The 22,202-nt window shown below is 39.9% G+C and overlaps 1 protein-coding gene across 4 annotated transcripts in view; it reads right to left on the reverse strand.

Moving 5' to 3' along the window:
• Positions 1-2,332: 2,332 nt before the first annotated feature.
• madd (MAP-kinase activating death domain) overlaps positions 2,333-22,202 on the reverse strand; it is a 46,434-nt gene continuing 26,564 nt past the window's right edge. For 3 of the 4 annotated variants that reach the window (XM_080027426.1, XM_080027427.1, XM_080027425.1), the window contains 17 exons: positions 20,436-20,622; positions 19,413-19,563; positions 18,844-19,047; positions 15,381-15,484; positions 15,059-15,142; positions 14,677-14,835; positions 13,455-13,590; positions 10,732-10,852; positions 10,465-10,570; positions 10,238-10,348; positions 10,040-10,147; positions 9,681-9,845; positions 9,510-9,582; positions 9,275-9,381; positions 6,355-6,424; positions 4,023-4,069; positions 2,333-3,027 (listed from right to left, as the gene is read on the reverse strand). In XM_080027426.1, the coding sequence (XP_079883552.1) occupies positions 2,917-3,027; positions 4,023-4,069; positions 6,355-6,424; positions 9,275-9,381; positions 9,510-9,582; positions 9,681-9,845; positions 10,040-10,147; positions 10,238-10,348; positions 10,465-10,570; positions 10,732-10,852; positions 13,455-13,590; positions 14,677-14,835; positions 15,059-15,142; positions 15,381-15,484; positions 18,844-19,047; positions 19,413-19,563; positions 20,436-20,622 (2,044 nt within the window). In that variant the 3' untranslated portion in view covers positions 2,333-2,916. The remainder of the gene's footprint in view (positions 3,028-4,022; positions 4,070-6,354; positions 6,425-9,274; positions 9,382-9,509; positions 9,583-9,680; positions 9,846-10,039; positions 10,148-10,237; positions 10,349-10,464; positions 10,571-10,731; positions 10,853-13,454; positions 13,591-14,676; positions 14,836-15,058; positions 15,143-15,380; positions 15,485-18,843; positions 19,048-19,412; positions 19,564-20,435; positions 20,623-22,202) is intronic. The other variant, XM_080027428.1, reaches the window with a different exon arrangement.

The raw sequence follows: 22,202 nt of genomic DNA on the forward strand, positions 1-22,202 counted from the left end.
AGTGTATTTGACAAACTTAAGGATTGAGTATTGTTTTTTTTTTTTTTTTTTTAAATGGTACAGCTGAATAACCTGTGTAAAACACAATACACTTTACACAAAATGACCACCTTCTGTTTATCTGGATATACCACAGATCTCCCAGTGGAACTGGTTTTTATCAAAGAAACAGTCCCTGTTAAACCCATGGACAGAAAGCTCAGGATTATCCAGAGAAGCAGGAACTGTTTCTACAAAGAAACAATGCTGTTCTTCCAAGTATAAATGTATCAATGTTTTAGCAGCAAACCTCGACTTTCTTTCTCACATATTGTACTGGGACGTGGCAGAAGTTTCAAATGGATCTTCTTGGGCATCCGTCACCCAAAACTAACTTGGTTAAATGATAAAGCACTTTTTTGTAATGTCAGTAAACTGATCCTTCAGATATACCCATGACCTGCCTTTATTTTGTTATTAAAAAGCACATAGTGCTCATGTTTCAGAGTTTGTCATCTATTCATTTGCTCAAGCTTACTCTGCTTTTACTGAAATTAATCCGCATGTTTATTTCAAGATTCAAATATTTTCCTGCAGCCAAAAAACAATTAGGTAGTCTGGCCTCTGTGGACACTAAATAATGTGCCTATTTGTTTTCCCTTCAGTCTTAACACTTGTAATGGTTGTACAGGTGTTCAATTGTGACTCAAGTATTCAGGAAACTTAAAATGAATGTTAAAAAAATCTTAATTTCTGTCTTCCACTTGTTTACTTTTAATGATCATATTTTAGTTTCTTCATGAAAAGAATGAACTAAACCACTTTATTTGCGACAACTTTATTTTATTGCCGAAGCTGTACATATTCTATAAATACTTTCTCAAATACTGGAATACTTACACCTGGCATCTCAGTACATTTATTCCATCATTACAGCAGCTGGCTAATACAATGAAAGAGATGACTTGTAATAATCCAGAAAAAAAACATCCTTTTGATTAAAGCAGAAAAAGCTGTGTCCTCAATATTTGAAATGATTTAGATCAAATTTTGCCTTTTTTTCTGCACCAACATGTGTGGTGTTGTGTAATGGAACAGCATTTTTTTTTATATCCTACTGGTTATTTTATTTTCTTAAATTACCCAAAAAATACAAGCATTTCAGAATAAAAAAAAAGAAGGAAAAGAAAATCCATTATCCAGTGATATAGCTGTACCAATATATTGCTGATCTGGAGAAACTGTTCACCACATAAATGCGCACACACAAACACACACTTTCTCACTGTGAAAGTTAATGGGCCAGCAATGGGACCAGATTCAAACGTTCTTTACTACCACGAGACAGAAACAACATTAAGACTTTAAGATGAACTCCTTGGTGAGCAGATGACCACAGGCTTCAACACATCTAAAAGACTGGTCACACCATGGAAAACTGCTGCTGTGAGTTTGGAGGATTTTGTACTTTAATCACAACCCAGTCTGTGATGTAGAAACAAGAGTTTTTCTTTTGCTGAAATAGAGAGAGAGAAGGGGAAGACGTGCAGTAAACTGGCCGGAGCCGAACTCCAATCCGCTGTGTATTTCTTCTTCGACGATTTGGAGAATCCTGACACCCTTATTGAATAACATTAATACAATCACAGATTACACAGTGGTGTCAGTTCAGCACAGGAACAGCACACACTGCTTATGACAACATGAGCAAGGACCTGTTTCACATGGCTTGTTGCATCTGAATTTAAAATGGAAGGAGATTCTATCGCATTTCTACTACCACTTAAAACCTTTGAGAAGATGACAGCAATGTCTCAGAATGTTTAAGAATACCCGTCGTGACATCACGGATTGTGGATGAGGCCAGAGTGCAAAATGCCCCAAAGTTTGCGCCCAAAGCGGGAAACACAGCAGCAGTTTATTTTCTGTGTGTGATTCGGAGTTCAGAAGACAAACTCAGTCATGACAAACTGAAGTCATCATCTTTACCAAAATAAACTATATATAGAAAACAAAATGTCTTTCTTACATTCCTCGCCCTGTGGAAGCCAGTTAACTGGCTTTGGCAATGGCTAACTACTTATGTATTGCACATCTAGCAAATCAAAAATTTGTAACATTATTTTCTTTTTTTCCAGAGAAATGTACAGTCAATATATGTATATATTAAATAAATACTATATATAGAAATATATATATATAATATTTATTTTTCCATCCTCATAGTAACATGCAATTGATAACAGCAGACCACAGACGAGAAGTTTTACAGTAGAACTAGAACAGCAATTCAGCCTGGCAGGCCGATACAGGGCAAGAGAACACATCTGAGAACACTCACATTATTTTAGGGTTCAAACACTTTTAACAAGCGTTTACATGCGGTGCTCTGGTGCATGATACAGTAGCATATTTCTGTAGGGGACGCCCTGCACAACAAGAGGGTTTCTGGATGTTTCACCAGTTAAACTTGGACAGACTGGAACTTTAACAGTAATCACATATCACAGAATAACTCACACGGTGGAATGGATACGGTAATGAGAAGGGGGTAAGCTAACTCTGGAGTGGATTTTCAAGGCTGTGCACGGGACCTGCATGCACTCTGTGCCTCGGGGGGCTAACGTCTCCTATTGGTTCAAACAGAGCAATAGAAGACCTTCACACTGAGAAGAGCTTGGGGGAGTCACAGGCTAACATTTAGCTAGTTGCTATTATGATCATCAGGACAACAGCCATGAGTAGTATTTACACAACATCACAGACCAAACACGTCTACACAACAGGGTCTAAAAAGGGTCTTAGGCTTGTATATACAGGAGGAGGGAGATGGAATTGTGTGCTTAGAGTTAAGGTAGGGATTGTCAGAAGTCAGTGGTCTTAGAGCAGAGAGGCACAGCGCGGCCAGCGGAGGTACAGAGGGGGACAGGGTAGATACTAGCTAGCAAGGGGTCTCGGTGACAGCATCTTGGGTTTTCCTTCCTCCTTCCCCTTCACTGCCGCCACGTAGGAGAAAAGGCAGAGGACCGAGTAACAGATCTGATGAGCCTGCAGGAGGAAAAAATAACCATGAGGAAGATAATGGTTGGGTGTAACGTAACATCTTTGGGGATAAAGATAAACAAGGAGCTCCCCTCTAAATACTGTAGGAATATGGACTGCTGTATATAGAAAATAATGCATTCATCATGTTTGTTGGACTCCAAGGATACAATTATGTCTGTTGTGGTGAGTAACACTGAGTGTAAACGTTTGTTTAGAGCAAAGCTGAACAGGGCACCTGTAATACAGCCAACAGTTGCAGTTTTGCTTGAACTCAACTGATAAAAACTACTGATGAGCACTGCATTTGAATTGCTTTGTAATGTAATCAAAGCTAAATAACAACAAAGGGGCTGGCTCAACCAACTCTGCAACAAAGCGCTGCGTTGGGAAAGCCTCTCCTGAAAGGTGCAATTCTGCAGTTTACCTTGTGATTGTCGAGACATATGATTAAATGATTGTCAGTGTGATAGGTGGAGTTTTAAAATGCTTTTTTCAAGAAGTGCCTTGGTGGCCGTGCGGTCACTGGGATAGCTTCGAAATCTCAACATAACTGGTTCGCTTTCGGCTGGTGACTTCTGTTTCATGTCAAGTTATTTATTTAGTAGAGTTCTTTTGAAAAACTTTCCACTTTCGGTGTGAATAAGCCCCATGAGATTAAGTGTAAAGATAAAACATTACACTTAGTAAGATGACTTAAGGGCCAAACTCTCATAAGGTGCTGTAATCCTTTAATGACAGAATGAGTCAAATTGCTTTGCTCATAGTGATTAACATTTTTACAAAGTGGTAAGTGCTTCCTTTGAGATTATGGCTCCAGTTTTAAGACTTAACATCATGTTAGTTTTCCCAGGGGAAGGGTGATTCATTCAGAGTGTAACTCCACAGAAGTTTCGTCATGGTTACAGATCCAAATGGCACATTTCTGCTGTGTACACCTCATGACACGAGTTCTCTGCATGAACCACTAATACGAACTGCGTAAATAAGCGAGAACTCACCATGGGGGTCTTGTACTTGTGGATCACCACTTCTTTAGTTTCAGGAACTATGCCGATGCAAGAGACAAAACAGAGAATTCAAAGGCAGCAGGAACCCCCAATCTTTAGGGGCTGTCAGGGTTACGGGGTGGACTTTCAACAAGGTGTAAAATGAGATGTGGGCCATGAAGGATCCCACACAACAGTCAGGAGTACATTGACTGTGGCCCGTCTTATTCAGGTTTAAAGGAATAGTTCAACTTTGATTTTTTGTCATCTTGTTGCCTCCCTCTCGGGTTGCACTCTATCATTTTTGCACTTTTGTTATTTTAGAATCAAATACATACCACGCGGTCCTCAAAGAAACCCAGATGTGTTTGTCAGTAGCTCAACAAAATAAAACATCTGTGCTGACAAGTAGAAGAGCAACATAAAGTGCAAAAAATATAGAGAGCAATACAACGTGGTAAATAGTCAAGTCCAAACAAGCACACAGGACCGTTTAGTGATGTTGTAAAGTTTATCCTCTGACTCTCGGCGGAGGCATTTACTACCAGTATTTGAGCTAAGCTAACTAGCAATGAGCAACCTTTGCCTATTTCTTCTTCATAAATGCATACAGTTAAAAGGAATGGATGCTGCGGACTTGTCTTGAACCTGAGAGTAAGGCAACAAGCTAAAAGTTTTTTTTTTAAAATAACTTTTCTTTTAAGGTAAGTCCTGGTTATGTTTAAGAATATTAATATTTGTAATACATTTAAATGATCAGATTCACCCTACTGATTGGGAAGGCAAAGCATTGCATCTGAGTATGTGACTGTTGGTGAGATGTTCATGGCCCACAGAATGAACAAAGTAAAACACAGATGTCTTAGAACAGGAGACTTCAGAGGTTGTAAGGCTTCGTATATTAAAATCACAAAGGGAGAGAGAGAGAGAGAGAGAGAGAGAGAGAGAGAGAGAGAGAGAGAGAGAGAGAGAGCGAGAGAGAGAGAAAGAAAGGAGGACAACCTCCCCTCCCCAAACTTTTCCACCCGAGAGAACTCAAATTAAAAAAATGTAAAAGACAATCACAGAGAAGCAGCTAGAAGAGGCCAAAATCTTTTGACACAGAACCATCGCACTGGCCACAGGACATATTGACTTTTCATTAGTAACTGTGAACCCATAGCAGAGATGAGGAGGCTGAGATCCAGACAAAAATGAAGGGACTGGGAAATGTAAATCTCCCCCCCCCAAAAAAACACCAAAGATCTCCACTGTGTGAGATCCACAGGCAGACTATCAGATAATGAGAGATGGGGTCTGTTGGTGATCTCCGTAAATGAAAAGTAAGTGATGAAGGGAAAAGAGGGAAAACTCATGGCACAAGGAAAGACAAACAAATGAATGGAATGGATGGAGTGAGGAAATATTCTGCACGGAATTACTTGAGTAAGAAAAGGAGAAAGGTGACAACACTTTACCTGCTGGAGAATGAAGGTTTTCATAGTGGCAAAGATGAGGGTAACATTACAAAAGCAGCACAGAGACACGACAGTAACCCAGCCTGGCACTCAACTTTAACATCTAACGATCGTGTACTGCACTGTCATCCTGTGAGTCATGTTCTATCTGCGCAATTAAGGCTGTTTAAAAGCTAAAACTACAGCTTAGTCTCTGCTTACAATTGTCTTTCATTTTCAAAACAGATCACAAATATATAGTTTAGTTTTTCAAAGGGTAAAAATATATAATTGGGGTGTTTTTAATAAGACAACAATGGTGCATTATGTCACAGAGGGATATAGATAAGATATATTGAGGTTTAAATACACACACACATTGGTTCTGGTCTAATAGTATGAAAAAAAAACAGTACAATAAAGAATATTAGAAAACATATCTTTTTCAATGTTTCTCTTTCTCTTTTCAGCAATTATATTTGTAAACATATAAGTAAAAACATCTAACTGTACCACGAGAATGGACATTGTTTCGCTATGGTGGAACATTTTAGTTTTAATATTGTACTTGGGCCTATTTGTTTGAAAATACAAAAATAGTTCAAATACACAGCTTGACTTTCTTTCCTCCCACTTCCGTTAACAGTGTACAGACGTATTATGTTTCTCTCACTAACTGCGGCCCTTTTTTATCAACTTAATGACTGCTACTTGCTAAACGTCAGTGCTAACGTGTGATTCAAATCACTCAGTCAATCACCTACAGTCATCAGAGTCCCAGTGTTCTTTGGGGAGACCGCATATCCAATTAACTAAAGCCCTTATTAACTCTGGTCAAAACATTTGCCATGTTGCTGAGTTACTGCCGTGCCGAGTACAGGCCTAGAATCAATAGATGGTGTAATTACCAAATTCCTCCAGGACAAAGACTCCCTTCACTGTATTGCACTTTTTAATGTGACTCAGCTCTATGAAAACCTAAAAACAAACAAAAAAACAAACAAAACAAGACAGAACATTATTAACTCAACAACACTGGATGAAAAGTAAACACTTCATATTTAAAAAATGAACCATGTTGAACTTGTTTTATTCAGTATGAAGGGTTAAAATAAAACAACAACACATGGGGTGCAAGCTTTTAACAGCTAACCAACCAAAAGAAAAGCACATATGAGAAGTTTCCATGAGCAAACGCATACATGGGCGACGGTTAAATGAGGAGAAATGCATTTAGTCTGCTCAATGCTCAAAACCAATTCAACATAACTTGTTTCCTCAATGAAGTGTGAATATTATATGATAGTTTTAATTTGATGTCAAAACAGCATAGGTAGTTTTAAAAAAACACACATTTCTTTTTAAGCTCAGAGATGCAATATGGCCCATATGATGCATACATGGAAGTTCCATATAAAAATGTAGTTTAGGACACAAAATTAGATTTGCCACACAGCTACAACAGTTAAAAGAAAAAGATAGAGAAAACAAAAAAGGAACCCATTAAGATGTAACTGCTAAAAAGCAAACACAGCAGAGGTTGTGTACCTTCCGCTCCTTGCAGGGGGAGAGAGCATGGGAGAGAAATGGTTTGGATTATTATCGGACAGAAGAGCACAAATACTCGACGACACTCCCAAGAGGGCGCTATCCGCAGAAGCTTTGTACCAATTCAAAATCAAGAATCTAGCTATGAAGTTACCAATATGAAATAAATAAATAAATAAAATGCCACAAGAGGAATCAGCCCCAAAAACTAGTAAAAAAATAATAAAAAATACAGCTAAAGATTTGACTAGTGTTGAGAGCTGGATTCACCTTTTGTTTCCCCGGACTTTAAACATGTCAGTCCCCCAGAGCCCTCCATGCCTCCTCCTCCAGCAACAAGGGCTGGCACCAACACCACATGCTCACACAGCAGAACAGACAGGTGAGGGCAAGTCACTGACGGACCATAAGGCCCAATACGATGTAAGATGTCATCTCCAACACCATGCCACTGCAGAGCTGACTTATTACAACAATGTTGTATTTAGTAACTAAAAATAAAAATAAAAAGTATGGAAAAGGCATCCGGTGCTAATCAAAGCTCCAGTAAATAATGTGGTGAAACTGCTTTATTCAAAACACATGGAAGTATCCATGGCTATGCTGATCTGCTCACACTCTAAGTGCTGTAGCAATATGGTGTATTAAGCACCTTTGAGAAACTCATATCTGAAGTTAATTGTATTCCAATTTTAAGTAATGAAAAAACTCCTACCTCCTGCAATATACAGCCCCAAAACTTAACCTGAACCAAAGAGCCTGGGGCTAGAAAACGCAGACACAGTCAGGAAAAGCAGGCATCAATTATAACAGTGACTCGGTGTAGCAACATCCAAATCAGAAGGGTCAGTTCACCCCATTATAATAAAAAATTATCTGGCCGAGCAGAAAGTTTTGGATTAACAACCAAGATTAATGTCGTTTTATTTGAGATGCTCACTGCCATGAAAATGTGCGGCAGTGACTGACTTTTCGGCCACTTGAAAGGAAATCAGAAACAAGCTACACCCACAACACTGAATTTAATATGCCAAACATGGCGACCACATAATGGCAACATTATTATTCATTTGGATTGTTGTTTCTGTCCGCCAGATGAATGAAAGTCCAGTATTCATCCATCTTTTAGCTCTAGTTTTGCTGTCTACCGACTCTTGAGGGAAATAGTGGGCTGTTTAGCTGTTAAATGCTCCAATATGTTCCAACAGCTAATTGCTTAATTTTTCCTGTCTGACAGTCAGTTCTGGATTGGTATCGACAGAGGGTTTTGTGAAGAGGGAACCGAAAGAAATATAAGGGCCTGAGAGTTGAAACAATGAAATATAAGTGGCTGGGGAGTTCAACTGCGCTGAGACAAGGGGTCGGTCTGTTACTCAGTTGAGAGAAAATGTACAGAGAAGATACAAGGTTGTGGTAGAGTACGCAAAGATGTAGGCTATATCTTGTAAGTTGGGTGAACTGACAACTAAAATTTATTTTATTTTATTTTTTCAAAACAGTTTGAAGACGAGAATGTCTGATGAGGAATATTGCTGTGTCATGTAGGTGTCTCTCTGTCAGCTGCAATGACTCCCTGATCTATCAGCACGGTCACGTCTCAGACTATTCAGCCACAGTACGTTGTTCACATTCTAATGAACCTGGAGAAATACAGAAAACCCGACCTAGGACTAACAGCGCAGATGAGAAGACAACACATGACGATGTTCAAGGGTCCACACTTAGATGTAAAAGTTGCTATTCAATAGCCAATTATTAATGAAAAGTCTTTGCTCAAGGTCATCAGTCTTCCCACTGATGGACAACACACACACACACACACACACACACACACACACACACACACACACACACACACACACACAAAGTAACACTTCACCTCCTCCCACACAGTAAATGAACAATGAGGTTTGAGCACCACGGATGTAAAAAAAAAAAAAAAAAAAAATTGTTGTAGGATGTGTTAATATTGTTTTAGGAAACGCATGCATATGAATACACACACACACAAACACAAACTGAGCAAATCCAAAAAAAGCAAAAGCACAAACAGGAATTCTTCCTCTAAGGGAAAATATTAGGTACAAGTAAATGCCAATCTGACCTGTAGTCAGTCATTGCAAACATTTTGCCTTTGATTTAATCTTAATGACAATAGAGGAAGATATCACAAGATGAAAGGACATGAGGAAAACGGGAGAGACAGAAGGACGTGTGTGAGAACATGCCTGTGTGTGTGAGATGAGAAGATGTTTCTCTGCTCTGGTGTTGCCCTCTTACCTGGTTGTGCATGAATTTGAGGTTAATTCCTTCCAGTGTGACCTGCAGCAGACCACCTTCACCCGTTTTCATGTCCTGGACGGGGAACTCTCCGCCAAGCTCTGGACCTGAAGGAAACCACATAGGAATTTAGAGCTAAGTAGGGATAGTACATTTCCCCAAAAATACAACTCAAATCTCAAAAGGCTTAAGAAGAAAGAAAAATAACAAACTCCTGGGATGCATCATATCATACCTGGTTTAATGCTCTGCTGTCTTGCTGCTGCTCTTTCCATACTGTCTTTAACACAGTAGTAGAGTTCACGACACTAGAAGGCAAAGAAGAGAGTTATTTGAATTTTTCTCATGGATATTCTGAGGTGAATCAAATAAATGGGACATTTGGGACAATGATGCCATTTCTAACCTTTTTGGTATAGAACTTGTTGAGCTGTGTCTCTTGGCCGTTGCGTCTCCACAGACACAGCACCTTGGTCTTGGGGCAGTACGTCATGTTGATGAGCTTCTCGTACCACCAGCGCTCGTACACTGTGCCGATGTTGCTGCGCAGGACTATACAGTCGTCACAAACCTGAAACAGCCATGAGGGAAGTTTAAAGGTGCAGTGTGTCATAACTTATATTTGGCGTCATCTACTGTAGTAGTGAACATTTATAGATTGCAATGCTTCGTCTACCCCTAAAATATAGAGAATTTTACTGGAGCTACGGTGGCCTTCAAGGACAAGAAGCTAGTTACTAACTTCAGTCAAGCCCTTTTGCCTACCTCCATGAAAAAGATGTCTCCTGTGGTATCAGTGCCAGCATGTACTACAAAGGTTTGCTTCTTGATGTGACGGCTTCCACTGGGTCTGATTGGCAGCTCACGGCCGTTCTGAAAATAAATAGTTCAGTGCAAATAATTGAAAAAACAATAAACAGAAATGTAGGTTACTGATTTTCTTTTTTAAATTGAGATGTTCACCAGGTTGTTCAGTTTGTCCAGTAACTCGTTGATCTCTTGGCTGTACGTCAGGCCGATGTGGGACTTTCCCATCAAACGCCTCACTTTCTTCCTGATGTCATTTTTCTCCAACTAAACACACACAAAAAATCAACATGCTGAAGATATATAGGAGATTAAATGAATAAATAAAATCAATAGTATGGTATAGATCAACAAAGAACTATGTTGGGAACAGGCCTCCGTACTTTCATCATTAGCATGTATGCAACCATATTGTGCAGCAGGGTGGCTAGAAGTCTGTCTTCATCATCCTCCAGACGTTTACGGTCGTGGTCTCCAAGTGACAAGTATCTGTGTTGGCAAACAAAACACAGAAAAGCTAAATATTAAGAGACCAAAGCAGTATTAAAAACGTATTGAAGTGTAACTGGAAACAATTTGATGCTTCAAAAGAGTTCATTTGAAAATAAGGCAGCATGAATTAATGACACACAGGTGGAATAAAGCTTCACCTTTCAATCATCTCCTGAGGGCCCTGGTCCATACCCATTCCCTCACGCTCCAACATCACAGCATCTAGGTAGGCGTCCTCCCAGAACTGCAGCTGGTCCCACAGCGTGGAGCGCTCCTTACCTGAACACATGTCCACAGTACACATCATGGGGCTCCGAAAATGTGCAATGCTGGGCAACTTCCATTCAAACACACAACGTCATACTATATGCAGCCACAAACAAGGCCCTACTCTGACACACACATTATGAACAAAATCATGAGTCCTATACGTTTTTGAATTAAAAAGGTAACATTTTATAGGCACACTATTCAATTTACATTATTATACAGCATATCTGACTATTGCACTGTTAATCATTTCAGAGTAAATATTAACTGAGGAAATTACATTTTTATTTCCCATTTCCTTATTATGTTGGCTGCTTTTTAAATTTAGAAAGTGAGTTCCAAAAAGCCACAAAACAAACAAAATGCATGACAACTTTAAGGGGAGAAATTGAACTCTAATAATTTACACAGGATGCAAAAGATGTATAAAATATTTCAGTGACCAATCCAATTTCAATTTTAGGCACCCCAATCACACGGTGGTTACTCATTGGAATGCTTGACATTTCCCAATCTAATTTACCAACTGGTGGCTCATCTTGAGAGCGCTCAACTCATAATTACATCTCTGACAGCACTTGAAGGCAACATGCACCCAATCTGCAACCCCACGAAATGTTGATCATTTACTTGAATGTTAGTGAGGAAACTTGGTGAAAATGTAAGTGATGAGAATTAAATGTTAAAGCTATAGTCTGTCACCCCCATGAGGAATTCTGAGTAATTACAACACTGTCTGCACATCTATATGAGGTTATGTTGATCGTGCATGCATTTTATACTTTCTACTGTACGCAAAGGTTTTTTCTTAGCAGTAGAATCATTAATTTAACATTTATTGTGCCCTTTTCTGGATTTTTTTAAGCTCCTGTGCCAGTGCGACCCCAGTTTGTGACTGCTGCCATACTGAAAAATACAGAGTTTTCTGGAGCTGAAGGGCTTAATCAACTTTGTGTCAACTCCTTTGGCGATGGCTTGAATGTAACCGACATTTATATGAAAAGTTTACACACTCTAGCTTTAAAAGTGAATGGAAATCAGACTTCTTGCTTCCTTTTATCTCTGTGAGGGGAAATTGCTGCCAAATTCTTCAGCACTGCTTATATTGACCACCTCCGTCTTCTGTTTAGAAAACACACAGATGTGCAGCACACAGGAAGGTATAACCCGCAACAGATCACAAATTAAACAAAGAGCTATTCCATGTGACACCCTTCCACCACACACACACACACACACACACACACACACACACACACACACACACACTTAGGAAAAGGGGCAAAGGCAAGAGATTAGCCCTACTTAGAGAAAAGGTTTCCATTGCAGCATCCTCTAGTTGATCCCAAACGGAGCTCTTATCACGGCCTGGAAGAGTTTCCCAGAAGGAGCAGCAGGAGGGACGAGAAGCAGCGAGAGCAGGAAGGGGTTAGGCCAAGAGGTGAGTGGGTTTAGTGGCAAAACAAGAGCAGACCCGAGAGAGACCACACCAGACAGAGCCACAAAGACAAGGACAAAAGACATACCACGCTCATTTAATCACTAATTTATAGCCTTTAGCTTAGACTGATATGTATGACGCAACATATTAAAAGTGTTTTATTGTTCACTCACTCATTTATAGCCTCACAAATTAAACTACCGGTACTCACTCATTTTTTGGTGATGATTATTAATGGTGATGAGGCAGTGGGTTTATGATCCGTTTAAATATAATGTACAAATTGTGTCTTATTGTTTTTTTTTAACATATTTAAATAATGTAGCTTAACTACAGGTCAAATTCATTATTTTTGTATTATGTTTACATAGTTGATTGATTGCCTTTGTACTTAATGTCCTGTCTGTCTGAAACTTTATGTTCTATGGTTGTTGTCCAACAGGTCTCTCTTGAGAATGAGAGCCCGTGTCTCATGAGATTATCTCTATACATAAAGGTTGAAAGACAAATTAAAATGTACAGCAATTCATTTGGAGTAGCTGTGGTCTTGACTTACCGTCATTCTTTATTTTTTTATATTCCTTTAATGTTAGATGGTTTTAGATGCATTTACCTAAATTGCTTAAATTTCTTTCCGAAACTCTCAGAAAGCAGTGAATACTTCCCACTTCACTCAGTAGTTTATTATTTCAAACTGGATAATCACTATGCTTACAATAGATAAAAAAAAAACAATATCAGTGTATAACCTCTCACCTTGAGTTCAGTTTCCTTTTTCCCAATAAAAACATTAACATTTCACCACTTCTATGTAATCACATGTCCGACTTCTGCTTTTGTCTCTTAAAAATTACTTAAAGTGAACTTTCACTGATCAGTGAAAGTTCACTTTGGTTTCATTAAAAGGAAAAGTAAGAGCTTGCATAATTTGTAGTGAGTGAAAGGTCATTACATCTAGCAACAGTTGATTTGCATTAGTGGAAATACCTTAAGGTTTCAAATTTTAAAAGATTTCCCTTGACAAACAGAGATAATGTTAGCAAAGCAAAGCAGGACAATCTACATTGACAGGAAAATGAGTGAATAGCGTTTTCTTAAAATGTTAGATAAGAAGTCAGCGGTTTGAGCTAAATGTAAGAGGCAGTAATAAAACTAGAGAGTAGAACATACCCAGCAGGCCTTCACAAAGGTAAATCCTCATACTGATGTCCTCCATGGGCTGAGCTGGCGACCCCTTTGACATCGGACCCTTTTTCAAAGCATTTAGCTGATCTTTTGCCCCTGGTTTCAGAGTGTGGGTCTTTCCCTGCGGAAACAGTTAAGGTCTTGTTTGTGAATCAACAGCGAGTACATTGACCAAAATACATTTTGATTGAGTATTGATTTATCGGTTTCTGCTCTATTTTGAACATCAATGTGTGCTATTGGCAGGGATCAACTGATCAAAGACCTTGTGCAAGTCTGTCTCCCCCTCTATGAAGTTGGTACCAAGAAAAGACACTGCTGGTGGTTCTGAGCAAAAAGCACCAGACATTTTTTTGGGGAAACTATCAGTGTCACGGCTGGATAGAAACTCTTGATGGATGACATTAAAAAAGTATTCCCCATCTCTTTTTTTGTCGGTGGCTAACTTTAACGAGCAAAGGGCCGAAGCAGTCCCTCCCCGTAGAACAGAAAGGAGTCTTGAAGAAGCGCAGGCCAGATGGCAGCAAGTCATCCGAGGCATCTGTGGATTTGCCCATCCATTTCTTTACATGCTAGAGAGAATATCAGTGTTTCCTAACGGCTTGTTTCAGACACCAGAGAGACCCTCTGCCCGGAGGGCAGGAAAAGTCTGGTGTGTAACTTTATGAATGATGTTGTTCTTTGGATCCAGAAATGCACGGTCGATATGGTCTTTGGTTGGAAGTTGAACCACTAAGGGAACATAACTAATCACTGTCTTATGTGTCCATCAGATCTCAAAGCCAACAGTCAAGGAGACCCCTGGTCTGTTTAAACCCTGCAGACAGCTGTCTACAAAGGCAGACTGTACAACTGATCTTAAGACGTCTTCCTGATCAACATGATGGTCTTAAGCCAGGTAGTGGGAGGTTGGAGTGGGAGGGAATTTTCCACATGCAGTTTTCCAGACCAATGGGTGCATTGAAATTAAAACAAATACTTCCCACTTAAAGTACTGGCACTTGTTAACCACCATTTGAACTTGAAGTTGCTGGCAGTTGCTGGACATTAAACGTCCTCTGACTTTCAGGTGTTTTTAAAAAGTGGAAAACTAGTCAGCAATGCATCACTCCCGGCACTTTCTGTGGAGCTTTGCAAGTAATCCATTAGTTCAAAAAAAGTAAGACCTTTATATTTCACTTATAGTGAGGTGGGGTTTTATACTTACAAACACTGTGCTGGTGGCCGGATTGGTTTCAATCTCGCTGTCAGAAAGAGTCCCTCTGGACTGAGTTAGATGCGCAGGCATTCTCCCACCGAGGCCATCGCCTGCTGTGCTGCTCAGGTCACTGTCGGCTCCAAGAGTCTCTCCAGAGCTATTGCTTATCTGAAAAACAAAAAGACGGCTGTTAGAAAAACACATAAGTGGAGTGGTTTCACAGGCACAAGGCTTGGCATTAAGGGAGCTTCTAGCGTTCATATTCATGGTAATCATTAGGTAAAGAAAAAAGAAAAGTTGATTAATTCAATCATCCAACACAGGCTGACAGTGTGAAGTAATGAAATGAACAGGAAAAAGGTGTATAATATGTAAGTTGGCCATGCCCTACCACTGTGCTAGCCTCCGAGTCCTGGCTGGTGCTTCTTGTCAGGATCGGTGGCTCTGAGCTCGTTACAGACTCTGTGTCGCTCTTCTGTGAACCCGAAGAAAGAAAAAAAAAAGTTACACTTTAGAAGACGGTAAAAATTATCTGCACAGCGCTAGCTGTTTTAGCAATCGAAGACCAACACCATAAGAGTATGTTTTGAATGTTTAGCATCTGAAAAAATTAATAAATGGTGAATCACATCCAGGTATCATTTGTACATTAATTTCATTCTGTACTTGACAGCAACAACAAGTTTTCACACCACAATTCTCTAGGAACCAACCTGAGATCCAGATGTGACACTGAGGCCACTGTCAGCACTGATTTGGGATTTCTTCTCTTCTGCATCAGTCACCTGAGGGCGCTGCTGCTTTGCTCCGTCAGACCCTGCAGGACACACACGGTTATCAGCACATATTTGTGAATTTGACTTTATCTTCTTGCCTTACCTAGAGTTGACTTAACCCAAAGCCACCACAGCACAGCAACACTGACGGTACGTCCAGCTTAAGTGCCAAAGCCTCTATTTAAACACGGCATTACACTTGTGACACAGCAAAGCAAACCGTGTAAGGCCATCTTATTCATGATTGAGAAACTATTTCAATATTGGCTCAGAGCCTTAAACATCCTCTAGCTAAGAATAAAGGGTGACCATAATACAGCTTTTTCTGTGCATAAAGGTGTCACTTTTTGTTAAATTCAGTGAATATATCCCCACGATGCACTACCTGTCCGTGCCCATGTGTGCGCTGAGAAAATATGTGTTAATACAGAGCTTAGGCTCTGTAAACTTGTATGTAAACAAAGGATATGTAAACAAACGGGGTCCACCATAATTAGAAACATGCCAAGGCTGTGTATTAACACTGGATTTTTCAGATTGTCAGCACATACACAATATGGACAGGTGGTGGATTGTGAGATGTTTCACTGATTTTGACAAAAAGTGTTTTGACAACCAACCAGCATTCTCCAAAATCACTTTTAACTCTACCTTTAACTGAGTAGTAAGTCACATGGTTTTATTAAAGAGCAGACAGAGAAGTTAAAAAAGGGGCAAGCGGATTGTGCCATTAACAGTTAGGGGAAAAGTTGACCGCAAACAAAACTGCACAAGCACAACATTATTTTTCAGTCAATGCTGCAAATGGGGCCAAAGTTAGACCAAAAACAATAAACAGACACAGGCAGTTAGGCATGCATTGCAGACAAACTGGTGGACGGTAAGGGAGACATTTCTTTTTGAAGTGTGATTTTGTTATTCATCATCTCAGTAGGTGCAAACATGGTGACCTGTGGAACCTCCTTTAGTTTATTTTTTAGTGTTTGTGTGAAACTAAACGTTTGCAAACCATTTTATAAAACGCCCAAAAATGAATAAACAGTTTGAAGCAAGCCACTTGAAACTGGAAAAAAATACAGTTAAAAGAGCAGGACAGAGCAGAAGCAGGTAATAATATCGGCTCATCTGATTTCATGGTGTAAATGCAAAAAATACACTGGTAAACAAAATTACACATTGTTGAGCCAGTGCTTATAACAAAAATACACAGTATCAAGGGCCCTGAGTCCAAAGTCGATTGGGATAGATATCTATATCAATAAACATTTGTAATCTTATTTGAACTATATAATGTAATGTCTTAACTGTATAGCAGTGAAAAACATTGCATTGAACAAATACTATACAATATTACATTCCCGTGAGTGTTGGCTTCTTCAGTATATTCTGCATCACAACTTGTGAGATATAGCTATAAGGTTAACAAAGATAATGTTATTATTTACTCTAGATACTGTATTGTACAACATCTAGCACATACTGTATGGAATAACTTAACAAAACATCCCAAGAATGATTGCCACCTCAAGCGGTCATTAAAATGAAATGTTTTTGTAATTAAAACAAGTGTAATTTCTTCTCTGACCCTAGTTGATATTATAGAACATTTTGAAAATGTAATACCACTACAGCGTACAGTAGGTACAACTAGATACAAAGTATCTCCACTTAGAAAAAAGTCATTCTTGTTATCAGCTGAAACGACCCTGATCCAAATCTCACTTATATTACATAATCAATCCAATGTTAAAATCTTGATTTTATAATCTCACATCAAGACTCTCATGCCTCTATTTATTTCTGTAAATTATTCTGGCAGTCTTACTATTCACGGACAAAGACAAAGAGTGAGTATCAAAAGGTGGAGAAAAGGTCAACAGCTGAACACCCCAAGAAATCCTGTTTATTTTTTTTTTGGTGTGTGAAAAGTCTCTTACTCTGTGGTTTTTCCATAGCTTTTTGCTTATCCTGGTGCTTGCTCCACAATTCTACCCAAGATGCATTGCAAGCAAGGAGAGAAAGACAGAGAGAGAGTCAGAGAGCTGGTTGAAAGGGCATGTATGGTGGATGAGCATTAAAATCAACAAAAACAAATTAAGCATTGAGAAGAAGTCATTATTACTGAACAAGGTTGTGTTGTAATGCTTGCATGTAGCTGTGCCTTAATCTGGGCAAAATTCAAAAGAAGTCATTTGTGGACCCACCGTGTGGGACAGCTACTAAGGTAACATTACAACACACCCAGAGCTCCTGGAACCAAAGTCCTGGAGAGCCACACAGTGATGTCAGAATGAGCTTTAGTGCTGACCATAGGCCAACGATCTCATCGACTGCATTAGTCTGGCTCTCCAGAGCAAAGGTGAGAGAGAGAGAGACAGAGGGAGAGAGAGAGAGATGGTTGATTCGGAAAAGAGCATGGAATGGGGTTGAGATGCCGACTAGCCAGCAGGTGAAATGGAGCAGTTGCAGAAGCCGGGATGCACGTCTCACAGCATTCTGTAGAATTGAAGGTGCAACTTCTCACAGGAAAATAAGGGGTGCGGGTAGGAAAGGTGTCAGGGTGGTTGACTGAAAGTGTCCCCCGTATACAGACCCAGAATCAGTCTTGTAAAAATTAAGTGCTAGAGATTATATAGGATTTTCTAAATTAGTTGGTTCTTTAGCAACCAATGGAAAACTTTTTTATCTCTCTTTCCTGGGACTGTTTACTGGGGAGTGATTCTTCCACCCTCCATGCTGAGAGCAAAGGCAGCTGCCGTTTACTACAGCACGCCTTGCAGAAACCTGCAGTAAAGGCAAAGACGAGCACCAATTTGACTATCGATGCGCAAACATACCTCTGGTTTCCCTCGTCCACTACTGCAGATTTAGGTATTGGAAGACCAAAACAAAGAACATGCATTCAAGGTGCTAAGAGGCTTACAACAGAACTCCAGAGAAGAGGCAAACGAGCACAGATGTTTAAGGAAGGGGAGACAAACACACGCAGTCCAGCCTGGGGAACACAGGGAAATATTCCAGACACTTTTCAAGGTGAATCTACATCCACAATAGGACAATTTTAACCAGGGCTGAATTCTGAATTTAGAGTTTAAAATACATTCTTATTTTGAAAATCATTACCACTAAAGAATTTGATCAAATTAGTGGAATTATAAAAAAATATAAACGAAATTGATTTCAGCAATAATCACCAGTATTTCCGATCAAAGTGTGTGGAATATTAGAACACCTGTAAGAATCTTTCGGGACAGGTGAGGGGATCTTTCTTTGAGATGGTTGTAGGGTTGTAGCAGGGGGGAGGAGGGGTACTGGGTATTAAGGGTGATGAGCTTGTAGGGCACGGGGGTAGGGGGATCTAACAGTGCACATGCAACCGGGGCTGGAGTGGTGTACACACCAATCGAGGCAATAAAGTTCTCCTCGTTTAGACTCCGGGAATCAAAGGGGCGGGCTCCTTTGCTGGTTGGGTGGTGCGGCAGCTGCAGGTGGGGAACATTCAGAAGGCCTTGAGGTCTGGCCATCTCCATGCGACCAGTAGGGCTCTCTTTACTCCCCGGGCTGCCAGCACTGTCTGTGGGGCTTCGCTTGCGTTTTTCTGGGTCTACCAAGTTATCAAAATTAAGGGTGGGGGGGCCAAAGACAGAGTTGAAGAAAATTGCAGAAAAAATAAAATATTTGAAATTTGCAGAAAAAGAAAAAACTTGGAGGTTTGAAGTGGAAGAGGATTAACAGTGTTAGACCAAGGAGTAAAATGATCTAAACTTAACAATTACAGGTTAATGTTTTAGTGAGTCGACGTCTAGCATGCCGCTTAAAGCTTAATATAAAACAAACAATGCTAAGACAAGGACAAGAGTTAGTAGCACAGTCATAAAAAAAAACATATGTTCTTTTAATTTAGTTTCCATAAATTAAGCAATCAAGCGTTAAATTGAAGCATTCCTGAGCCAAACGTATGGAATGTACCTTTGGTTTGATAGTGTGTGCGTGCTATTTCCAAAAGGCTGAAGACACTGGCCATTCCTCCCAGGCCGGCGTTAGTGTACGAGTGCTCCAGACTGGAAACGGTGCACTTCAAGATGTCCAGCATGCCTTTGTACACCTTTCTGCTCACCTCCTGGAAACAAAACAGTGATAAAGTTTATAATGACTTGGGCGCCCTTAGCTCAGTTGGTAGGGCGTCCCCCCCGCGGTCGTTCTCTGCATGTCACTCCCCTCTCTGCCCCATTTCACCTCTGTCTCTTCTCACTATCAATAAAGCATACAAAATGTCAAAAAAATATTGTGTAAAAAATAAATAAAAAAAAGTTTATAATGATTTCACCACGACAGAAAAATACAAGCAGGACACTGCAAGCCCCATGGTATAAAGGATAAAGGGTGTGATGTTACACGGATTTAAATGTCCTCAGAGAAATTTGTGATGGTGTGGTTTATATGTTTATCATCAAGAAAACTACACCTGCAAAACATAATTGTATGCACATTCCGACTAAATTGACACACTCTTTGGCAGGGGTTTTCAAAGTGTGAGAGAGTGAGCCCCCCCTCAGAGAACAAATTTCAGCGGAGCCCCTCCGGGTCTGATGAATTAGACGCTATTGAAGAAAGACACATGGATTTCCCATAAAAATATTAATTTAAAATAAAAAATAAAAATGTATGCAGGGTCCTCTGGGTTGGGCTTGGTGCTCTTTTTCTTTAACGAGACCTATTTCTCTGTAATATAATGAATGCATTTAAATGCAGTGAGAGGAACGAAGCAGAAGAACTCTTGTCCAGCTATGCCGTGATCTTAATATAAAAAACACAAACTATTCATATTCATCCGCGCCCCCCCTGCCATAACCCCGCGGCCCCACAGTTTGAAAACCACTGATCTATGGCACTCACTACACTATTATATTCAAGCTTTTCATATTATAAGGAATATTGAGTATGTCTTAGCACATCCGTTGAAGGTGGGGAGGGCAGAAACAAGTATCTCACCACATCACGTATTATCTCTTGTCTGGCATCTTCCTCCGACTGGATGGCTCTGTTCAGCTTACTCAGCACAAACACACGGAGCTGCTCGTTCTCCAGCAGGCGGCGCACTTTCTTCATGTTGAGCCAGCCGACTCCCTGACCATCCAGAACACTCTGCACGACTTCCTTCAAGAACTGCTGGTTCTCACTGAAGAATAACAATCATTTCAGTCACATTCAAGTAAATAAACACCACTTGCATGGAGGTGGATATGGTGAATAACTAACGTGTAAAATAGTAGTAGAAAATAGTCATGTGTTTCAGTAGCCCATTTAAGCAGTTGCAGGAACTGACGTGTATTTGTGTACCGTACTTTCCGTACTATATGCCGCACTGGACAATAAGCCGCAGGTGTTATAATGTTTAATTACCATATGTAAGAGTTCGTGCACAGAGGGGATTGTCGGGAAAGAGATGGCTGCTTGAGGAAGCTCCCACATTTCAACAAACAAGTTGCATATTTGCATAACGTACGTAAGTGTTACCATTTTGTGCAATAGTAGCTATTAGGGATGGGCACGAGTGTTTTCGCTACTCGTGTGATCGCTTGCAATCCTCGAGGATCAATCGATTCCTCGTTAAACTTTTTTCTATTTTTAGGACGCAACGCATATGTCTACAGAACAACGGTTGACCGCAATAAAGCGCTCAATGCTTATGTCAAACAGTCACAGTTGCCATATGATATTAAGGATTTATTTTCCACAAGTTTAAAACACATTTTCCTAACTGAAAGTAATTAAATAAGCGGGCCACAATTTAAACCGATCAAGTAGGTCTGCGGTGGAGAGAGAAAAAAGAGAGAGAAAAAAAGCATGGGCTGTAGTTGGCTAACATTCAAAATAGACATTTAAAATAAGAAGGGCAGCAAATACAATAAAATTATTGTCCTACAATTTAAACACATAGATAGGCTAAATAACTCACCAAAGCAGTAGAAGTAGTAGGCTAGTATATCCAACCACGTAATGCTCACTCCTGTCCGTGACTAATTACCGCGACTAATTCCTCGTTAACGGAACGTTACACCGTCGGCTTTTGAATCTCAATCCTATATTCCATAATAAAGGCTTCTTAAATGTCGTTTGCTCGAATGTGCCCGAAGTCAGCCTGGCTTCTTTCCAAGTTTTCCAGCACCGCATTCAGCTCCGCGGTGCTGTGGAGACCACACACTGGCTGCGCTGCACGGAGGTGTCTGTTTGACACAACGCTTAGTTTATTTAACTTGGATCAAAATATTTAATTTTGTTAAACTTTATATCCGTTTTGTGCCGTTTTGTACACGTATATAACATTTTAAAATAGGGGCGGCCCGCCGGCCGGCCTAAAGGCTACAAACACTAAAAAAAACAAAAAACGATTTTCCTCATCCACCAATCGAGATCATTTGAAACGAGGAGTACTCGAGTACTCGATTACTAACGCCCATCCCCAGTAGCTACAGAATATATACTGTGCTGTGTAATAACAGGGTCGAAAAACGGGGAAAAAGTCGCGGCTTGTAGGCCGAAAAGTACGGTAAATAATAACAAATGAGAACAATTCCCTATCCCTGTCAAATAAAATAAAGATTATGCAACAACTGTACCTTCATACACTTGATACTGACAGTGTTTTTAACATTTGCAACAGATATAGTATAATTAAATTAAATCTATGTTTTGACAATATGCTATTATCCTTCATGTAGCCATGTTGACTGATCTTTTACATTTGAAAGAATTCCT

This window comes from Ammodytes marinus, assembly GCF_949987685.1.
Source record: "Ammodytes marinus genome assembly, chromosome: 1".
Taxonomy (NCBI): Eukaryota; Metazoa; Chordata; class Actinopteri; order Uranoscopiformes; family Ammodytidae; genus Ammodytes; species Ammodytes marinus.